An 18378-nucleotide genomic window follows, 5' to 3' on the forward strand; every position below is an offset into this window, starting at 1 on the left:
TGACGTCATCACACCTCCAATCAGCGCCAGGAACCGAAGCCATGGGGCTGTTCTGCTGAAATGCTGGGACCGGTGACGTCACATGGCTGGCGAGCTGCACGGGGACGGCCGAAGCGGGGAAGGATGTGAGCGGCGATCCAGGGAGGAAGAGCCACAGCGGGCGTGCGGCTGGAGGAGGTCGGTGGCCGAGCGGAGGGTCCTCCGTCCATAGTAATGTGTGACTGGGTGAGGTATAGGCCGGGCAGGTGGGGAGCCCCGCAGTCATGTTCTCCCGGCACCCCAACCTTCTCTGCAGCCAGGTCCTTAATTGCTGGCGCCTTTCTGCTGCTTCCTCCTTGCTGACAGTCTCCCTCCGGCAGCTCCCCCAGCAGCAGGGCTCCTCTGCTAACACTTGGGATGCTCCCCCTCTTTTAGGCAAACTCCAGTACAACCTCTACCCCCTGGTAATCCTTTCTATTACAGAGCGCCGTATTCCCCCGCGCTGCCTAGAGATGGCCGGAGACAGTGGGGGTGCATCAGGATTTTACCGTCCGTACTTGTGTGGATTAAAAAGTATCGCTGTTGACTGTCAATGGTGACGCGGCTCAATAGTGCGCACTTCTGTATGACCTTCTTTGCGTTGGCGTACGTTTCTTAGGGACAGAAGTGTTGTGTACGTGCGTTTCTGTCGCGTATGGAAGCGTAATTTTTTTTTTTAACATTGCAGGAAATATAAAATGTACATAAATGTAAACGGGTAAGAAAATCGTGCGAGATGCATGAATAGGGTCGTATATGTGTGCGATGTCTTTTGTGCATCGCGGTATGGGGGAAAATCGCGGCATGTGCCATCTTTGCACGTTCCGTGGAACACGCCGCCCAATGTTTTCAATGGGGTTGGGAAGCATATTGCATGGTGTGATGTGCGCGCGAGTAGAATGCGAGATGTACCATTGAAAACAATGGGAAACTCGTGCCGGGCCCCGACATGGGGGGGATCACAACCTCACAGAAGTGGTGGGAGGCGTTTCTGACAGAAAACCCCCTCGTAGCCGCGGGTATGTCGCATGCGCACGAGAGCGACATTGGGCTGTGAAACTGCTGGAGATGGCGGTCAGCCGTGTGTAAGAAGCCTGGGGCCGGCGGCACACCAACGGGTCGGATTCCGCTTACAGGAGCCCGCAGCAGAATGCGCCCGGTGACCCCCACGTTCCTGTCTTCTCTCTTCATCTGTACTGCGGATAATCACACCGAGCCGCCGGCAGTCAGGCGTTTTTCAAATTTTTTATTTTTTTTTTCCAGCGCCGTCGCTAGTTATTGACGCAGAATCCCCAATCTGTCCACATTGTAAATTGCGAACGGGCCGCAAGTCGGACATCTTCCATTGACTTCAGTGGAAGCCGTCTGTGTGGACCCCGCATAAAAAATGGAGCACGCTGGGATTCCCCCCCCCCCCCCCCCCCCCTCCTCTCAAGGAAATCGCAATTAATTTCCGTGAGTGTGCAGGAAGAAGCGAATTTCCGTAGCATGCTATGTACGGTAGCTGCTGGGGGGCCGGACACTGACCGCGGATTCCGCTATGAAAAGCCATTCGTGTTGCGGCCTTAGAGGGGTTTGGAGGTTTGAAATGCTACTACTATGGAGGGAACAGCCGTTATATTGCAGGGCACAACTGAATAAATACCCGGCCCCATTGCCCACTTGACTCCCTGAGCGCTGATCTCAGGAGTTCGGAAACTGCCGCTGCAGCGTCCCAACGGGCCGAAGACAGGTGAGTACGCCATCTTTTTTTAGCATCTGCCCAGTGGTTACATTCTTGTATTTTAATCACACAACCCCTTTAATACACAGACCGATTCTTCTCCCTGGGAAACCCAAACATTCCTCAATTTTTGTATGATCTCTTATGAAAACTGATATAGATATGTATGCAAAACAGCCGATGTTCGGGGGTCCTGCATTGCCCCCTGCAGATCACAGGTTGACATGGCTTTCTGAAAGGCCCCATGGCTGCCATTGCAGAATGCCTATCAAGCCATACCTGTGGGGTGGCTTGATAGACTGCCTGTCAGATCACGGTATAATGTAATGCTCTGGCTTTATATCATACTGCAGGAGTCATCAAAGCATCACAAGTTCTTGTCCCCTACTGCTACAAAAAAAAAAAAATGTAAAAATTAGTTTTAAAAAAATTTGATTTAATTATTAAAAAAAAGATGAAGTTAATAAGTTTAACCCCACCCCCATTACCATATTTATTTTGTTTCTTTTTCATTTCACGCCACTTAGAATTTTTAAAACGTTTTCCTGTACATTATATGGTACATTACACTGTATCATTGGAAAATACAACTCATCCCGCAAAAAAACCAGCCTTGACCTCTACGTCGGTGGGAAAATAAGAGGTTTCTTTTTGTTGTTTTTTTTTTAAAGGTGGGGGGGGGGGGGGATTTACATGGAACGATTGTGCGAGATTCATTCAAATGAAAAAAAATATTTGTTAATTGTTGATTCTAAATGTAAGAGCATTGTTTATTTTGTTATTTCTGACTTTCAACCAGCATAAAAATCCTCTCTGGATGGCGGGCCTCTCGGTGCCTGTAAACGTTCCCCGCTCATTGCTTGACATAGAATGTGAAATGCTGAGTGAGGAGTCAGTGATGGAGTCAATCTGCCTGTCTAATCACTCGTGCAGTAATTTAGCCCAGGGTTCCCCAACTCCAGTCCTCGGGGACCACCAACAGGTCAGGTTTTCAGGATTTCCTCAGTGTTGCACAGGTGATGTAATTATTGTCGGTGCCTCAGACATTGCCACAGGTGTTCTTACTATAGGATATTCTAAAAACATGACCTGTTGGTGGTCCCTGAGGACTGGAGTTGGGGACCCCTGGTTTAGCCCGGTGTTTTCCAACTACAGTCCTCATGGTCTCCAACAGGTCATGTTTTCAGGATCTCCAATAGTAAGAACACCTGTGGCAATGTCTGAGGCGCTGACAATACTGTATATACTCAAGTATTAGCCGACCTGAGTATAAGCCGAGTGAATAAGTTTTACCACAAGAAAACTGGTAAAACTTACTGACTCGAGTATAAGCCTAGCTATACTCGAGTATATACTAGGTTAAAAAAAACGCAATACTCCCCTCCCTGCCGGCATCTGTGTCCCCAGCGCTATGGTCTCCCTGGCGGTGCGGCAAACTGCTTCAGACTTCTCCCCGCACGGTTTTCAATTCCCCCGCCGTCAGCGCTGTGATTGGATCGAGTGTCAGCCAATCATAGCCGTCGCTCGATAAACCAATCACAGCCATTCGGTGATGTCATCCATTGAATGGCTGTGAATGATCGAGTACCGGCTGTGATTGGCTGGCGCTCGATCCAATCACAGCGCTTACCTACACAGCGCTGACGGCGGGGGGAATTCAAAGCTGAGCAGGGAGATGACAGCAGGGAGAATTCTCAAGCAGCTTGCCGCACCGCTGGGGAGACCATCGCGCCGGGGACACAGACGTCGGCTGGGAGGTGAGTATTGCGGGTTTTTTGTTGTTGGGTTTTTTTCTTACCTCACTCGAGTATAAGCCGAGGGGGGCTTTTTCAGCATAAAAAAATGTGCTGAAAAACTCGGCTTATACTCGAGTATATATGGTAATCACATCACCTGTGCAACACTGAGGAAATCCTGAAAATCTCATCTGCTGGGGTCCCTGAGGACTGGAGTTGGGGAACACTGGTTCAGCTGACAGTCGTTAGCCGTGTGGCACAGATGAACAATAAACACTCACTGTTGAACGGAGTGCTGGTTTGTGGCACACAGTCACATGTCTTTCTTGGTATCGTCTTGCCAACATGGGTATGTTCCACTTCGATGAGAGGCGTGATGGATCTATAGATGTGGAGGGAGACTTATGAGACCGTCTAAGGGTGCGTTCACATGTAGCTCATTTACTGCAGATTTTGATGCAGATCACCGGCAAATCAGCGACATGTGAACAAACCCTGAAACAGTTTCCTATAGCGGGCTGTGTGTTTCCAGCACATAGCAACTGTGGGCACAAACACAGCGGTGGCTTCATGTCAGCTTAGCGGCGAAGATCTTGCGTGTCGGATCCCCGCCAATCTGCTATTGATGATCCATCGTGAGCGTCGGCCATCAGTCCTTGGAAAACCCCTTTAATTCCTTTGTTTTTTCTTCTTTTCTTGGCAGCTTAGAGAACCCATGTAAAGAGGGAGAAGTCGTTGTGATTGTGCCAGCCCAAGGAGCACGGTGGCATGGAGGAAAAAGAGAGATGTGGAGAGAGATAGCGGTCTTAAAGGTTTAAAGATCTGCGGTTCTGTTCTCGCGCTTCACAAGATTTATTTTTTAACAAGTACAGCATTGTTTGTGTCCGTTACCTGCATGAAGGAGCATGGAGTGTAAGTCAGATGAGCCATACTAGGACCTCCTGTGTACAGTCACTCTAAAGGGCTTCTCTCGGACATCCTCTTCATTACTGTGGTTTGGCCCGGACTTTTATTTCCAGCCATGAGCTGTGTACCATGGAAAGGTGATAAGGCGAAATCTGAAAGCGAGTCTCAGGAGCCTCTGCCAGCACATATCTACCACGAAAAGCAGCGCCGGGAGCTCTGCGCCCTCCATGCCTTGAACAATGTCTTCCAGGATGCTGGAGCATTCACTCGGGAAGCCCTTCAGGAAATATTCCAGAGGTGAGGAGCTTAGGAAGACTCCATGATGTATAGAGTCAATCAGTTCTCGGTATATTGGAAATATAGTTGGAAATAGACAGTAAATATACCTCTGTAGAAGATCAGGGTGGTTATACAAAATAATCAAGCAACAGAGAGGAAGGCTACATAGGGAAACATGGGCTACAAAATCTCACGAGTCGCGTGCATATCGCCGGACCTGCAAGGTATTTGTGTCGGGTTGTCGCATGCTACAAAACATCGCATGTGGGAAATAACCCATAGGAAAGCATGGGCTTCACAAACATGCAATTTGTAGCAGCACAACAAAATCGTGCGACTTTGTCGCCCGTGTAAAGGAGGCCTTAGGCTCCCCCCCAATACTGCCCCCTGTGGTACCCCACTAGTAAGTGCCCCCCCCCCCCCTCCAATACTGCCCTCTGTGGTATGCCACTTGTAACAGTGACCCCCTTTGATACTGACCCCTGTGGTACCCCACTAGTAACAGTGATTTTTTTCCAATACTGCCCTCTGTGGTACGCTACTTGTAACAGTGCCCCCCCCCCCCCAATACTGCCCCCTGTGGTACCCCACTAGTAACAGTGACCCCCTCCGATTTTGCCCCCTGTGGTACGTCACTCGTAACAGTGACCTACCCCTCCGCCACCCCCGTAGCAAGATTTAACCCACATAGTGGATGCCATAAGAAAAATAAACACCATGCTAGAATTGTGCTTTTTCTGGTCAAACTGTCCCCAAAAGAAATTTTAATAAGGGATCAAAAAGTTGCATATACCCCAAAAATGGTAAACTGACCCCTCCCCCAAGGTGTTTTGTTTTTTTTCTATAAAAGGGAATAAAAACAAAACTGTTAGGCTGCTTTCACATCTCCGCTGGGGATTTCACTTTCTTTCTCCATTCAAGGAGCTCGAATGGCGAATCCCCGCTGACGAACAGTTCCAACTCTGAACGGAACCAAACCGCGCCAGGAGGACCCTGTTGACTATAATGGGATCTGCCCACTTTCCACCCAGCTGCCTGGTTTTAGGATGAAAGAAAAAGCGCTGCATGCGGCGCTTTTTCTTCCAGTATTTGCATGCGGAACCTCAGGCCGTAGCTACCAACGTAGGTGTGAAACCACCCTTATAGTTACATCCTTTTTCATCCAAACAAAGGAATGCGTAAAAATAAAATCTAGATTTTTGCATTGAAAAGTGGGGTGATCCATCCATGCCATTGAACTGTTGTCTGCGTATAAAATGCTCACTCACTTGAGCATCGCTTGGCTTTTGGAGTGCTGCTTGGAGGATCTTAGGGAGGTTTCTAAGGGAGATAGATTGTCTGTAGTTCCTATCAGAGTTTGCTTCTTTCATGACTTGGGCATATGCTTCATTCACGACTCATTCCTTTAGTTCCAATTACCAGATCCAGTTGCTGTTCTGGGAAAGGCTTTCCTGCCAGGTTGCAGTTCTACATGTCGCGGTCACGCATGGAGCTGCTATGTGAATGAGCCTTTACTCTGTATTACTTGTATAGCCTTTTTTTTTTCTTTTTATCACGTTACTTCATTTATCTTGTTTATTAAGGACATTTGGTTTTGCGCCATACCTTTTTTTTTTTTTTTTTTTTTTTTTAATCATTTGCGTTAAACCTGTTTCTCTTATGTTTGTCATTCTCTGCAGGTTGTCCCCCAATACATTGGTGACCCCACACAAGAAAAACATGTTGGGAAACGGAAACTATGATGTCAATGTTATTATGGCTGCGTTGCAGACAAAGGGTTATGAGGCCGTATGGTGGGATAAGAGAAGGTATTAATGTAACCTCCTAAGTACTTCTAGCATGTGGTGTGGCTTCAGGTATCCTACAGTAAGACCTACTTGACCGAGCGATTATGTTTGCGCTTGTATGTTTACCCCCTGCAGATTGGTAATAGAAATCCATGTGCATGCTGCTGCAGATATACCCCGTTCATATGTACAGAACAGACTGTCTCCGTTCACATGTCCTTTCCTCTGCCCCATTGTGGAACAGAAGACGGAAAGAAATGCTGTCAGATCTGTCAAAATGATGGAACAAGGTGGCACCTGATGGATTCCATTGACTAGAACAGGTTCTGCCCAGAGATTCCACATGTTTTATGGCGCGGATCCACATGTGGATGTAGCCCTGTCAATAGACAAAATCGGCGTGAGAAATTCCGATACTGAAAATCAAATTTCCGCATCAAAAAGTGGCATGCAACTTCTTGACAAAGAAATGTGTCGAATTTACATGTGGATCTTGCGCATTGGCAGGGCTAAATCTGTGTACGGATCCCCACCAAAAACTGCATCAGATGTGGATTTTAGAGGCCGAATTCATGCTGCAAATTCCACAGTGATTCCGCCGTGTGAACATGCCTTTATTAGGGAAGTTTTACTTCTAAATTCAACAGTTTTCTACCGCAAATTGTGCCAGAAAACTGTTTTGCATACTTTTCCACTTTTACTATGTGTTGAGACCCTTGGGGACACTTTCTGACTTATTTTGAAAAACGAGTGCGATTTTTGTGGAAGGGCACGTGGCCTACATTGCGACACATGCCAAAGTTTTGCCAAATTTTTTGCATAAGCCAACTAATAGGTTGTGTAAACTTAGACTTGACAAGTCTTAAAATGCAAACCGATTTACTGTCAAACGTGAGTCCTTTGTGATTCTCCACTTGTATTTTTTGTCCTGCTCATTATCCGTTATGGGGTACGCTAGTGACCCCCTTCCTATATGTAAATTGAATCTGAATATATAATGTGGCATCATTTATTAATGAGATAATAGAACTTGTGGTTTTGATTCCTTTCTGCTGGATCCGCTTTGCTTTTCCTCAAAACCGAGTGAAAAACTTGCGTGAAACCACCCTTGGAACATTTACTGCGGTGGACACACAAAGGCTCTTCAATGGAAACAGCAGGTGGCACTTGAAAAAACGCTGCGTTTACTGCTTTTTCAGCTGTCTTGACTTTTGTTTTTGACTACGTTTGACTGTGTTTTCAGCCCAGCTATAAACGCAGCTAAGCAAGCTTACAATGCCAGAACTAGAACAACGCAGTCAAAAACTCGGTAACCACATTCTACTGCATTTTCAGTAGCGCTGAAAACTCGCCCCGCTCATTTCAATGGGCAAAGCATATGTGCTTTTAAAACCCCAAAACGCATCAAAATAAAACGCCGCGTTAACGCTAGTCTGAGAAGCCCCATTGAAATCAGGCGACATTTTGGCCATCTTCTCTGTTGATTGGCACCATTGATGCTGCTGAAGTTTTTTTTTTAGTTTTTTTTTTTTTATATTGGATACTTTCTTCAGGAGCAAGATTCGGTCTCCTGGACACTTTGGCTGCTGCATAAGCTCACTCGACCCTAAATGGGTTTAAATTTGGTGCTGCTGACGTACATCTCTGCTATATTTGTAGTTTAACTGCCCTATAAATTTTTTTCTTTCAGCTATTAAAATTATTTTTGCTGCGTGTTGTGTTTTTTGTTTGTTTGTTTTTGCTTTTTTTTTCTCTCCGTGACCTATAGGGTTATTTTTGGTATATCTCTTCTTTTTCACTGACCTTTATTTTTTTTTTTATTTTATTTTATTTTTTTAGTCTCATTGAGGGTAAAAAGCTGGAAAAAAATGACTTTTTTTTTTACATTTATAGTATGTGTGTGTGTTTTGACAATAGTCACTAACCGCTGATCGAGGTCTGCTAGGACCCTGCAGCTCTGCTATAACAGAGGGCACCCATCAGTCACGTGATTGCCGGGCTGCATAGTGAAAGTCATACTTCCACTTCTTAGCACTCAATGAGCGTTCTGTACCATGTACCTGGAAAAGGAGAAGGCAGAAGCGGTTAAAAACCTCTTCCTTCTTCTCAGAGGACCTGATCTGCTTCTGCTTGATTGCAGGAGCAGAGGCTTTACTCCTGTGCCGTACTTTTGCTTAAGGGGATAAGGACACCTAAGGCATTACTTGATGTGCTGATTTTAACAGTACTGTAAACCCCATCTCTTCAGTGTGACCGAACGCGCACGTTGATGTGAAAGTTTGAGAGCCTACCGTGATCAGTCGTAACTCTCTTGTATATAATAATGTCCTTCTCTTTCCCTTCTTCTAACCTTGTTTCTCACCCCTCTATAGGGATGTTGGCTTGATTTCCCTGACTAACGTTACTGGATTCATTATGAATCTTCCATCCAGTCTTTCTTGGGGACCCCTTAAGCTACCACTTAAGCGGCAGCACTGGATTTGTGTACGTGAGGTCAGTGGCACTTATTTCAACCTGGACTCCAAATTAAAGAGGCCTGTGCGGATTGGAAATGACGATGACCTAAGGTAAGCTGGAGAAAAATGTCAGCTGTAAAACTACGGCTTCCCGGCCGACTCGGTGCACGTTGTTTACAGCAGTAGAATATACCTGGGCAGACATGATGGCTACCAGAAGGAAGTGTCTTGTAAATGAAATGGTCTTGAGCCCATCCAGTACACCTCATTGTTTGCAAGAATATAATGTGCTATTTCCAGGGGATAAGTAGCATTGCATACTTCGTTACTCACTTCATTGGAAGGGTGACAACACACCTAGGTCTACCTTTTTGCCAGGAAAGCGGGTGGGGCAGCTGAGGGGAGGGGATCAGTCGGTGTGACAACTGAAATGTTATTAATGGGCAAAACACTTCTGAAGATGCTGTCTATTGCAGAAAACCTGTTCTCATGTACCCAATCGGCAAATCATGAGTGTCTTTTTTTATTTATTTATTTTTTTTAGGGGGGGGGGGGTATATAAAATTGCCACTTTTTACCAAAATGTCTCTAATGTTAATTCTCTCTGTAGAAAATTTTTACATCAGCAACTAAGGGGCAAAAACTGCGAGCTGCTGTTGGTGGTGCCGGAAGAGGTTGAAGTTCATCAGCGTTGGCGGACTGATCTGTAAAAAAAAAAAAACCTTGGACTTTTTTTTTTCTATCCTTATTTTGATTTCACTACAGTTTTATTACCTGTTGTTGACAATCTCTGTTAAAGATGGTGTTTCATTCTCCTCCGAGTAAAAGAATGAGATGAAGTTGAGCCTGCGGGCATTTTTCCTTTTTGTATCTGCGGCAGTAACCTCGTCTCTACGGATGCAAGAAGAGGTCGTTTCATCTCAGTATTTTCTAAAGGGTGCAATGAAAACAGTGTGCCCATAGGTAGAAGATGTAAACCTGGCGTAGCGGTTAATACATGCGACAAGGTCCATGCACATCAGTTCTAATGGGAGTTGGAGAGTGCAATCTTCCATATTTTTTTTTTCCACATTCTGGATCTACGCTGTTCGTTTTACAGGGCAGCCGGGTGCGATCAGCTGTTAAAGGCCCAACAGAAAACATGATATATTTTTTAATCTATGAAACGTATGCCATTATAAAGAAACTGAGCCATCCTATTGTATGCACGATATCTAAATGCCTAAAGCTGTTGTTCTTGACTATTAAGTGCTCTTTTTTTTAAGAAACAAAAATGCAGACATGACTTTGTGTGTATATAGCACAGCCCCATATATGCAGACATCACCCGTACATCAGGACAGAATCAATGGTGCAATCAGAGGAGTTTACATGTGCTGCCAAAATACGACCTGTCTCAGATACTTGAAAATGTTTCTAAAATCCCTCGTAGAATAATATGCAACGAGGGGAGATAAAAGTTTGCAGTTACCCAACTGTTGTAGAAGAGCGGCTGGCTTAGTAAAGCCAGCGTTACAGTGTGGTGTATAGGAGAAGGACTTGCAGACCACGGGGTTCTCCATTCTGTCTGTGTACAACTGTGTCACCAAGAAATAGTTCTTGCTTTTGCTTGCACCACGACTTGCCGGTCCTCATCACTTGTGATGTGGTTTGCTGCCTTTTTAGAAGACCTAATTATTTGAAATATCTGTGTATTATATGTAGGAAGTCATACTTTAAGTGTTACATATCCCAGCCGCCGCGCACAGAATGGCTGGATGTCGTCCATAAAACTAGATTCGACCAAAGTAAGTTCTGTTACAAGAAAACAACCTTTTTTTATTTTTGAAGCCAGTATTTTGTGGGCGAGGGTCGGTAGACTGAACTGTCTATGCTTACAGGGTATTTTCACTTTTGTAACCATTTTTTAAAATCAATATAGTTAAAATAAGTGAATTAACTTTACAAATTGTCTTTAAAAGGGTTAATTAGCCACTTCCCTGCTGGACTCTGCATACCAAGCTATAGCGATGACACGGGGCCAACGCATGACTGCTGCAGCAACGGCTTGTGGATATTACCGACTGCTGTGATCACGTGTTGGCGCTCATCATTGCTGGAGCTGGGTGAGCAGATTGGTGGAGCAACCAGAAGTGTCAGCAGGAGATTAGTGCGTTGACTATTACTTTTTTGTTGCTTTTATAGCATTAAAAGCCATTGGTTAAAAAAAATTAATATTGCTGGGTCTGGAAACCCTTCTATTAATGTGTATACAGCGCAAGTGCAAAATTGTGTCTCCTTGGTTACATTCTACAAACTGTTGCATTATCTTGCAGTCATGTGTTATCGCCTTCCATTTGACTCTTATGGTCTAGGCTATCAAGAAGTGGGAGCATACAGAGGGAGTAAAGAACACATTGATGCAATTTTGGATACCACACACTGTTTGTACAAGTAGATCCACAAACTACTAGCAAAGTTGTGTTACTTGTTTGTTTTTTTGTTTTTTTTTGTTAGGGCAAAAATAAATAAAAGAATGGTTGCAAAAGTCCTACATTTGCAGTGATGACTGATGCTGGATGAACATATTTTGGAGGTGGAAACTGCTGTCAACACTAACTGTTCTGCCTCCTTAAACAAGTGTCTTAATTGGTTTCCACGAGTTACCACCCTTTTTCTATATTTCCCATTGTCGTACCACACACCAGTTCTTGCAAAATCTGCTAAAAAAAAGGTATTATGTTACTGGTAGCTGACTTGGATTTGATGGTGTTGGCGCCCTCTATTTCGAAAGGCGTCATAAAGTGCTGCTATTTATCAAAGGAACAGCTTGAGACCACAGAGTAAAAACGTTTGTAGATGAATTTGCTTTGATTTGATCTTGAATCACCGGCCGCGGTTACAGAGTCGCTCTCGGCTGCAAAGTCTTTATCACCAATGCTTTTAAATTGGCGATGGCATTATTATTGTAATGGTGGTTCCACCAATTCTTTGGTTATACTTTTTTGTGGTTTTTTTTTTTGTTTTTGTTTAAATTCTGAACCCCCTGCAGGCTCCAATAAGTAACGGGGTCTCTGACAGTACTGGTGCATCTTGTCTCCACCAGCAGAATGGGTGGAGACAAACTGCACGCCCACAGCTTGGAATTGGCTGGGCACCAGAATAGGTGGAGGCAAAGTGCACACCCCCAACTTCTGATTTGGCTGGCCCATAGCACGCACAACTCTTACCGCTGCAAATATACCGGATGGTTGCCAGCACCAGCATCCCGAGCAGGGGAACAATAACAGCAGCTGCTGTCAGTCCTGGGCAGTGGCGCCCAGCCCAGCGCCACAGCAGGGGTCCAAGAACAGCTGACACTCTGGCTTCGGCATAGCCGAACAGCACAGCGCTGGAGCGGAGTGCCAGCTGTCAGTCAAGTCCTCAGCAGAGCCACCAACTATGTCAGTGTGGTTCTCCACATAGCTGGCCATCCACAGTGCCAGAGCAGAGAACAGCTGTGAGTTGGGTCCTCGGTGCAGAAGTGCTGCAGCGGCTTGCAGCTGTCTGTCAGTCAGTCTGGTCCTCGCCATAGCAGGCCAGCACAAGCAAGCGCCAGAGCGTCTTAGAGCTTGCAGGACCTGACATGCTGTGTGCGGGGAGCAGCCAATTCACTGCTGGGAGTGTCACCTGACCCATCGCTGTCACTGAGCCAGGCCAACCCATTTCTCCACCCCTAGTTCCAGTGGAGACCAGATGCACCAGTACTGTCTCTGACTACATGTTGCTGTTTTTTGTTTTTTTTGTTTTATTATTGCAGGAACTGGTGTGCTATGGAGTACTTTCCTAATTTATCTGAACCCCCTCCCAAATAGAACTTCTAATAAATTGGCTTGGCCTGAACTTCATGGTGGTTTTCTGCAGGCTGGTCATCCCATTTTGTGATTGTGGTAGAACACGGTGGGTCTTATTTACTAGATAAAACCAGACTGTTTGTTTTCTTGTGCAAATTATGCCAGAACACTGTTTAAAACACACACAAACAAGTGTGGCGCAAGCATGTTAAACACTTTAGGAAAGTTCTTCCGACTTGTCCGGGAAAGGGGCATGGCATAAACTGCATCAAAATGTTGGCACAAGCTAAGCCAACTAATAGGTGGTCTAGATTTTGACTAGATAGTCTTAACATTCAACAGATTTATCATTCATTGATTAAATTTGACACCTTTTAAGTGTGGCTAACGTTTAGACAGTATTAGTAAATAAGCCCCACTGTGTTTACACTGTTAATGTATGGAGTTGCATGAAATTGCATGTGTAAATGCTGCTACAAGCAAACCATACATGTAATTTCATGCCTCCTCCCTTCAGAATATGAGCAGCCAGAGCGTATGCTATAATTGCGTAGCAATATTGCTCTGGAAGTCAAGCCGTAATGGGAAGTGGTTTACAGCATATTTGATCAGGCTGGACGAGTTTAAACTTCTCTGAAATTTATTTTCTATGGAGTCTGGAAATGGGGTGCAGAAGCAGAAAATATCAAACAGTTGAACTTTTTTATGCTATTTTCTGTGCTATTTGTTTACAGAGAAAATGTATTTTGTTATCCAAATATAAAATAAAGTAAGAATATAACGCTGGTGTGGTGGTTTTTCTTCTTTTAGGTCAGTTTCACATGTAAGTGTAGTATGGGAGCATTTATGAACCTGTAATATGAATGAATGTCCTACCTAGACTGACTGCAGGTCTACTAAGATGAACTCAGAACTTTATAGATTCCTATGATGAGTTTGAGTCAGTAGACCGACCACAGCATAAAAATAACCAAAAAAACTTTTGCAGAAGGCAGTGTAAAACGTCTACAATGCTGCTGTGTCTATTACATTTGAAGATGATCTGTGGTGGTGTCAGATTTTGAACCATTGCAAATCCCAAGCAGGAAGTGGAGCAAGTCCGGGGTGGACCTGATCTCCGCAGTCCCATATAAACCTGGGAGAGAGTCTAATCCTGGACATTGGGTTGGAGGTGTTGCCAAACAGAGTAGCGTCCATATACGAGGCGTCGAATGAGTGGAGTTTGAAGAACAATTCTAGTTAAAGGTAGTTTTGAGTCTTTTTATTGGATGAAAACAACTTTTTCAAAGTTTTTAGGCCTCTTCCTCAGTTTGTTTGAGTAGGGCACTACAATAGTCATGAAATTACAGCAGCCATGGAATCAAATACATTGTGTGTGTGTGTGTGTGTGTGTGTGTGTGTGTGTGTGTGTGTGTGTGTGTAATTTTTTTTTTTTTTTTCAAACTACAGAGGGATATAAATTCCCAGGAAGCCACCGGTGGTACATAAATATATCCCATTGCGTTGCCCATCACAGCTGAGGTAACGTCCGATTAAATGCAGGTGGGCTCCGGCCCACACTGCATGCCCCAGTCAGACTGGGGTTCTTTAGAAGTGGACACATGCAGTTACAACTCCGTGTGGACCGACAGCATGGGTGGGTCCCAGGAAGCCACCGGCGGTACATAAATATATCCCATTGCATTGCCCAGCACAGCTGAGGTAACGTCCGATTAAATGCAGGTGGTCTTCGGCCCACACTGCATGCCCCAGTCAGACCAGGGTTTTTAATACATAGACACTGGCAGGTACAAATCCCTAATGTGAAGTCCCTGTGGACCCACAGCATGGGTGGCTCCCTGGAACACACCGGCGGTACATAAATAAATCCCATTGCATTGCCCATCACAGCTGAGGTAACGTCAGGTTTAATGCAGGTGGGCTTCGGCCCACACTGCATGCCCCAGTCAGACTGGGGTTCTTTAGAAGTGGATACATGCAGTTACAACTCCGTGTGGACCGACAGCATGAGTGGCTCCCTGGAACCCACCGGCGGTACATAAATATATCCCATTGCAGTGCCCAGCACAGCTGAGGTAACGTCAGCTTTAATGCAGGTGGGCTAAAAATTACTAGGATTACAATGTAGGCGAGGGCCCCCAAAAATTGGTGTACCAACAGTACAAATGTACCTCAGAAAAATTGCCCATGCCCAACCAAGAGGGCAGGTGAAACCCATTAATCGCTTTGGTTAATGTGGCTTAATTTGTAACTAGGCCTGTAAGCATCCCAGTTAAAATAAAAATTGGTTCAGGTGAAAGTTTCAACGCTTTATTGAATTGAGAATTGAAACGTATAAACATTGCTTACAAAAGTTATATGACTGAGCCTTGTGGGCCTAAGAAAAATTGCCCGTTCGGCGTGATTACGTGAGGTTTCAGGAGGAGGAGGAGGAGGAGGAGGAGGAGGAGGAGGAGGATGAATATAATACACAGATTGATGAAGCTAAAAGGTCCCCGCTTTTTATGGTGATGGAGAACGATGCTTCCATCCGCGGGTGCAGCCTACGTATTGTTTAGGTATCGCTGCTGTCCGCTAGTGGAGATGAGAACTCTGGGGAAATCCAGGCTTTGTTCATCTTTATGATTGTAAGCCTGTCGGCACTGTCGGTTGACAGGCGGGTACGCTTATCCGTGATTATTCCCCCAGCCGCACTAAACACCCTCTCTGACAAGACGCTAGCCGCAGGACAAGCAAGCACCTCCAGGGCATACAGCGCGAGTTCAGGCCACGTGTCCAGCTTCGACACCCAGTAGTTGTAGTGGGCAGAGGCGTCACGGAGGACGGTCGTGCGATCGGCTACGTACTCCCTCACCATCCTTTTACAGTGCTCCCGCCGACTCAGCCTTGACTGGGGAGCGGTGAAACAGTCTTGCTGGGGAGCCATAAAGCTGTCAAAGGCCTTGGATAGTGTTCCCCTGCCTGTGCTGTACATGCTGCCTGATCTCCGCCCTCCCCCCCTGCTACCTGGCCCTCGGAACTGCGCCTTCTGCCACTAGCGCTGTCGGATGGGAATTTTACCATCAGTTTGTCCGCCAGGGTCCTGTGGTATAGCATCACTCTCGAACCCCTTTCCTCTTCGGGTATGAGAGTGGAAAGGTTCTCCTTATACCGTGGGTCGAGCAGTGTGTACACCCAGTAATCCGTAGTGGCCAGAATGCGTGTAACGCGAGGGTCACGAGAAAGGCATCCTAACATGAAGTCAGCCATGTGTGCCAGGGTACCTGTACGCAACACATGGCTGTCCTCACTAGGAAGATCACTTTCAGGATCCTCCTCCTCAGGCCATACACGCTGAAAGGATGACAGGCAAGCAGCATGGGTACCCTCAACAGTGGGCCAAGCTGTCTCTTCCCCCTCCTCTTCATGCTCCTCCTTCTCCTCCTCAACGCGCTGAGCTATAGACATGAGGGTGCTCTGACTATCCAGCGACATACTGTCTTCCCCCGCCTCCGTTTCCGAGCGCAAAGCGTCTGCCTTTATGCTTTGCAGGGAACTTCTCAAGAGGCATAGCAGAGGAATGGTGACGCTAATGATTGCAGCATCGCCGTTCACCATCTGGGTAGACTCCTCAAAGTTTCCAAGGACCTGGCAGATGTCTGCCAACCAGGCCCACTCTTCTGTAAAGAATTGAGGAGGCTGACTCCCACTACACCGCCCATGTTGGAGTTAGTATTCCACTATTGCGCTACGCTGCTCATAGAGCCTGGCCAACATGTGGAGCGTAGAGTTCCACCGTGTGGGCACGTCGCACAGCAGTCGGTGCACTGGCAGATTAAACCGATGTTGCAGGGTGGCAGCGTCCGTCTTGGACTTGCGGAAATGTGCGCTGAGCCGGCGCACCTTTCCGATCAGGTCTGACAAGCGTGGGTAGCTTTTCAGAAAGCGCTGAACCACCAAATTAAAGACGTGGGCCAGGCATGGCACGTGCGTGAGGCTGCCGAGCTGCAGAGCCGCCACCAGGTTACGGCCGTTGTCACACACGACCATACCCGGTTGGAGGCTCAGCGGCGCAAGCCAGCGGTCGGTCTGCTCTGTCAGACCCTGCAGCAGTTCGTGGGCCGTGTGCCTCTTCTCTCCTAAGCTGAGTAGTTTCAGCACGGCCTGCTGACGCTTGGGCACCGCTGTGCTGCCACGCCGTGCTGCTGCTGACACATCTTGATTGCGAGACAGAGGTTGCATAGGAGGAGGAGGAGGAGGGTGGTTTAGTGGAGGAAGCATACACCGCCGCAGATACCACCACCGAGCTGGGGCCCGCAATTCTGGGGGTGGGTAGGACGTGAGCGGTCCCAGGCTCTGACTCTGTCCCAGCCTCCACTAAATTCACCCAATGTGCCGTCAGGGAGATATAGTGGCCCTGCCCGCCTGTGCTTGTCCACGTGTCCGTTGTTAAGTGGACCTTGGCAGTAACCGCGTTGGTGAGGGCGCGTACAATGTTGCGGGAGACGTGGTCGTGCAGGGCTGGGACGGCACATCGGGAAAAGTAATGGCGACTGGGAACCGAGTAGCGCGGGGCCGCCGCCGCCATCATGTTTTTGAAAGCCTCCGTTTCCACAAGCCTATACGGCAGCATTTCCAGGCTGATCAATTTGGCTATGTGCACGTTTAACGCTTGAGCGTGCGGGTGCGTGGCTGCGTACTTGCGCTTGCGCTCAAACACTTGCGCTAGCGACGGCTGGACGGTGCGCTGAGAGAATATTGCTGGATGGGGTCGAGGACAGCGGAGGTGAGGGTGTGGGTGCAGGCCGGGAGACGGTAGTGCCTGTGTCCTGAGAGGGGGGCTGGATCTCAGTGGCAGGTTGGGGCACAGGGGGAGAGGCAGTGGTGCAAACCGGAGCTGGTGAACGTCCTTCGTCCCACCTTGTGGGGTGCTTGGCCATCATATGTCTGCGCATGCTGGTGGTGGTGGCTCCACGGCTGAGCTTGGCGCGACAAACGTTGCACACCACAGTTCGTCGGTCGTCTGCACTCTCAGTGAAAAACTGCCACACCTCTGAGCACCTCGGCCTCTGCAGGGTGGCATGGCGCGAGGGGGCGCTTTGGGAAACAGTTCGTGGATTATTCGGTCTGGCCCTGCCTCTACCCCTGGCCACCGCACTGCCTCTTCCAACCTGCCCTGCATCCAGCTGCTCTTCCTCCGAATCCTCTGTGCGCTCCTCCCTCGGACTTACTGCAATTACTACTACCTGAGTGATAGACAACTGTGTCTCATCGTCATCGTCCTCCTCACCCACTGAAAGCTCTTGAGACAGTTGCCGGAAGTCCCCAGCCTCATCCCCCGGACCCCGGGAACTTTCCAAAGGTTGGGCATCGGTCACGACAAACTCCTCCGGTGGGAGAGGAACCATTGCTGCCCATTCTGGGCAGGGGCCCGAGAACAGTTCCTGGGAGTCTGCCTGCTCCTTAGAATGTGTCATTGTAATGGAGTGAGGAGGCTGGGAGGAAGGAGGAGCAGCAGCCAGAGGATTCAGATTTGCAGCAATGGACGGCGTAGAACTCTGGGTGGTCGATAGATTGCTGGATGCTCTTTCTGTTATCCACGACAGGACCTGCTCACACTGCTCATTTTCTAATAAAGGTCTACCTCGTGGACCCATTAATTGTGAGATGATTCTGGGGACG

At 47.2% G+C, this 18378-nt stretch overlaps 1 protein-coding gene across 2 annotated transcripts; it reads left to right on the forward strand.

The window, feature by feature from the left end:
* Window positions 1-7: 7 nt before the first annotated feature.
* On the forward strand, window positions 8-13502 carry JOSD1 (Josephin domain containing 1). 2 transcript variants are annotated; one of them, XM_066596377.1, is made up of 5 exons: window positions 8-225; window positions 4181-4680; window positions 6342-6470; window positions 8822-9016; window positions 9516-13502. In XM_066596377.1, exons 2-5 carry the CDS (start codon window positions 4499-4501, stop codon window positions 9613-9615), a joined length of 606 nt encoding a protein of 201 aa, XP_066452474.1. In that variant the 5' UTR covers window positions 8-225; window positions 4181-4498; the 3' UTR covers window positions 9616-13502. The 2 variants fall into 2 exon arrangements, with proteins under 2 accessions (XP_066452474.1, XP_066452473.1); XM_066596376.1 differs by having other exon boundaries at window positions 8-177.
* The last annotated feature ends 4876 nt before the right edge of the window (window positions 13503-18378 follow it).

The sequence above is a fragment of the Eleutherodactylus coqui genome, chromosome 3, assembly GCF_035609145.1.
Source record: "Eleutherodactylus coqui strain aEleCoq1 chromosome 3, aEleCoq1.hap1, whole genome shotgun sequence".
NCBI lineage: Eukaryota > Metazoa > Chordata > Amphibia > Anura > Eleutherodactylidae > Eleutherodactylus > Eleutherodactylus coqui.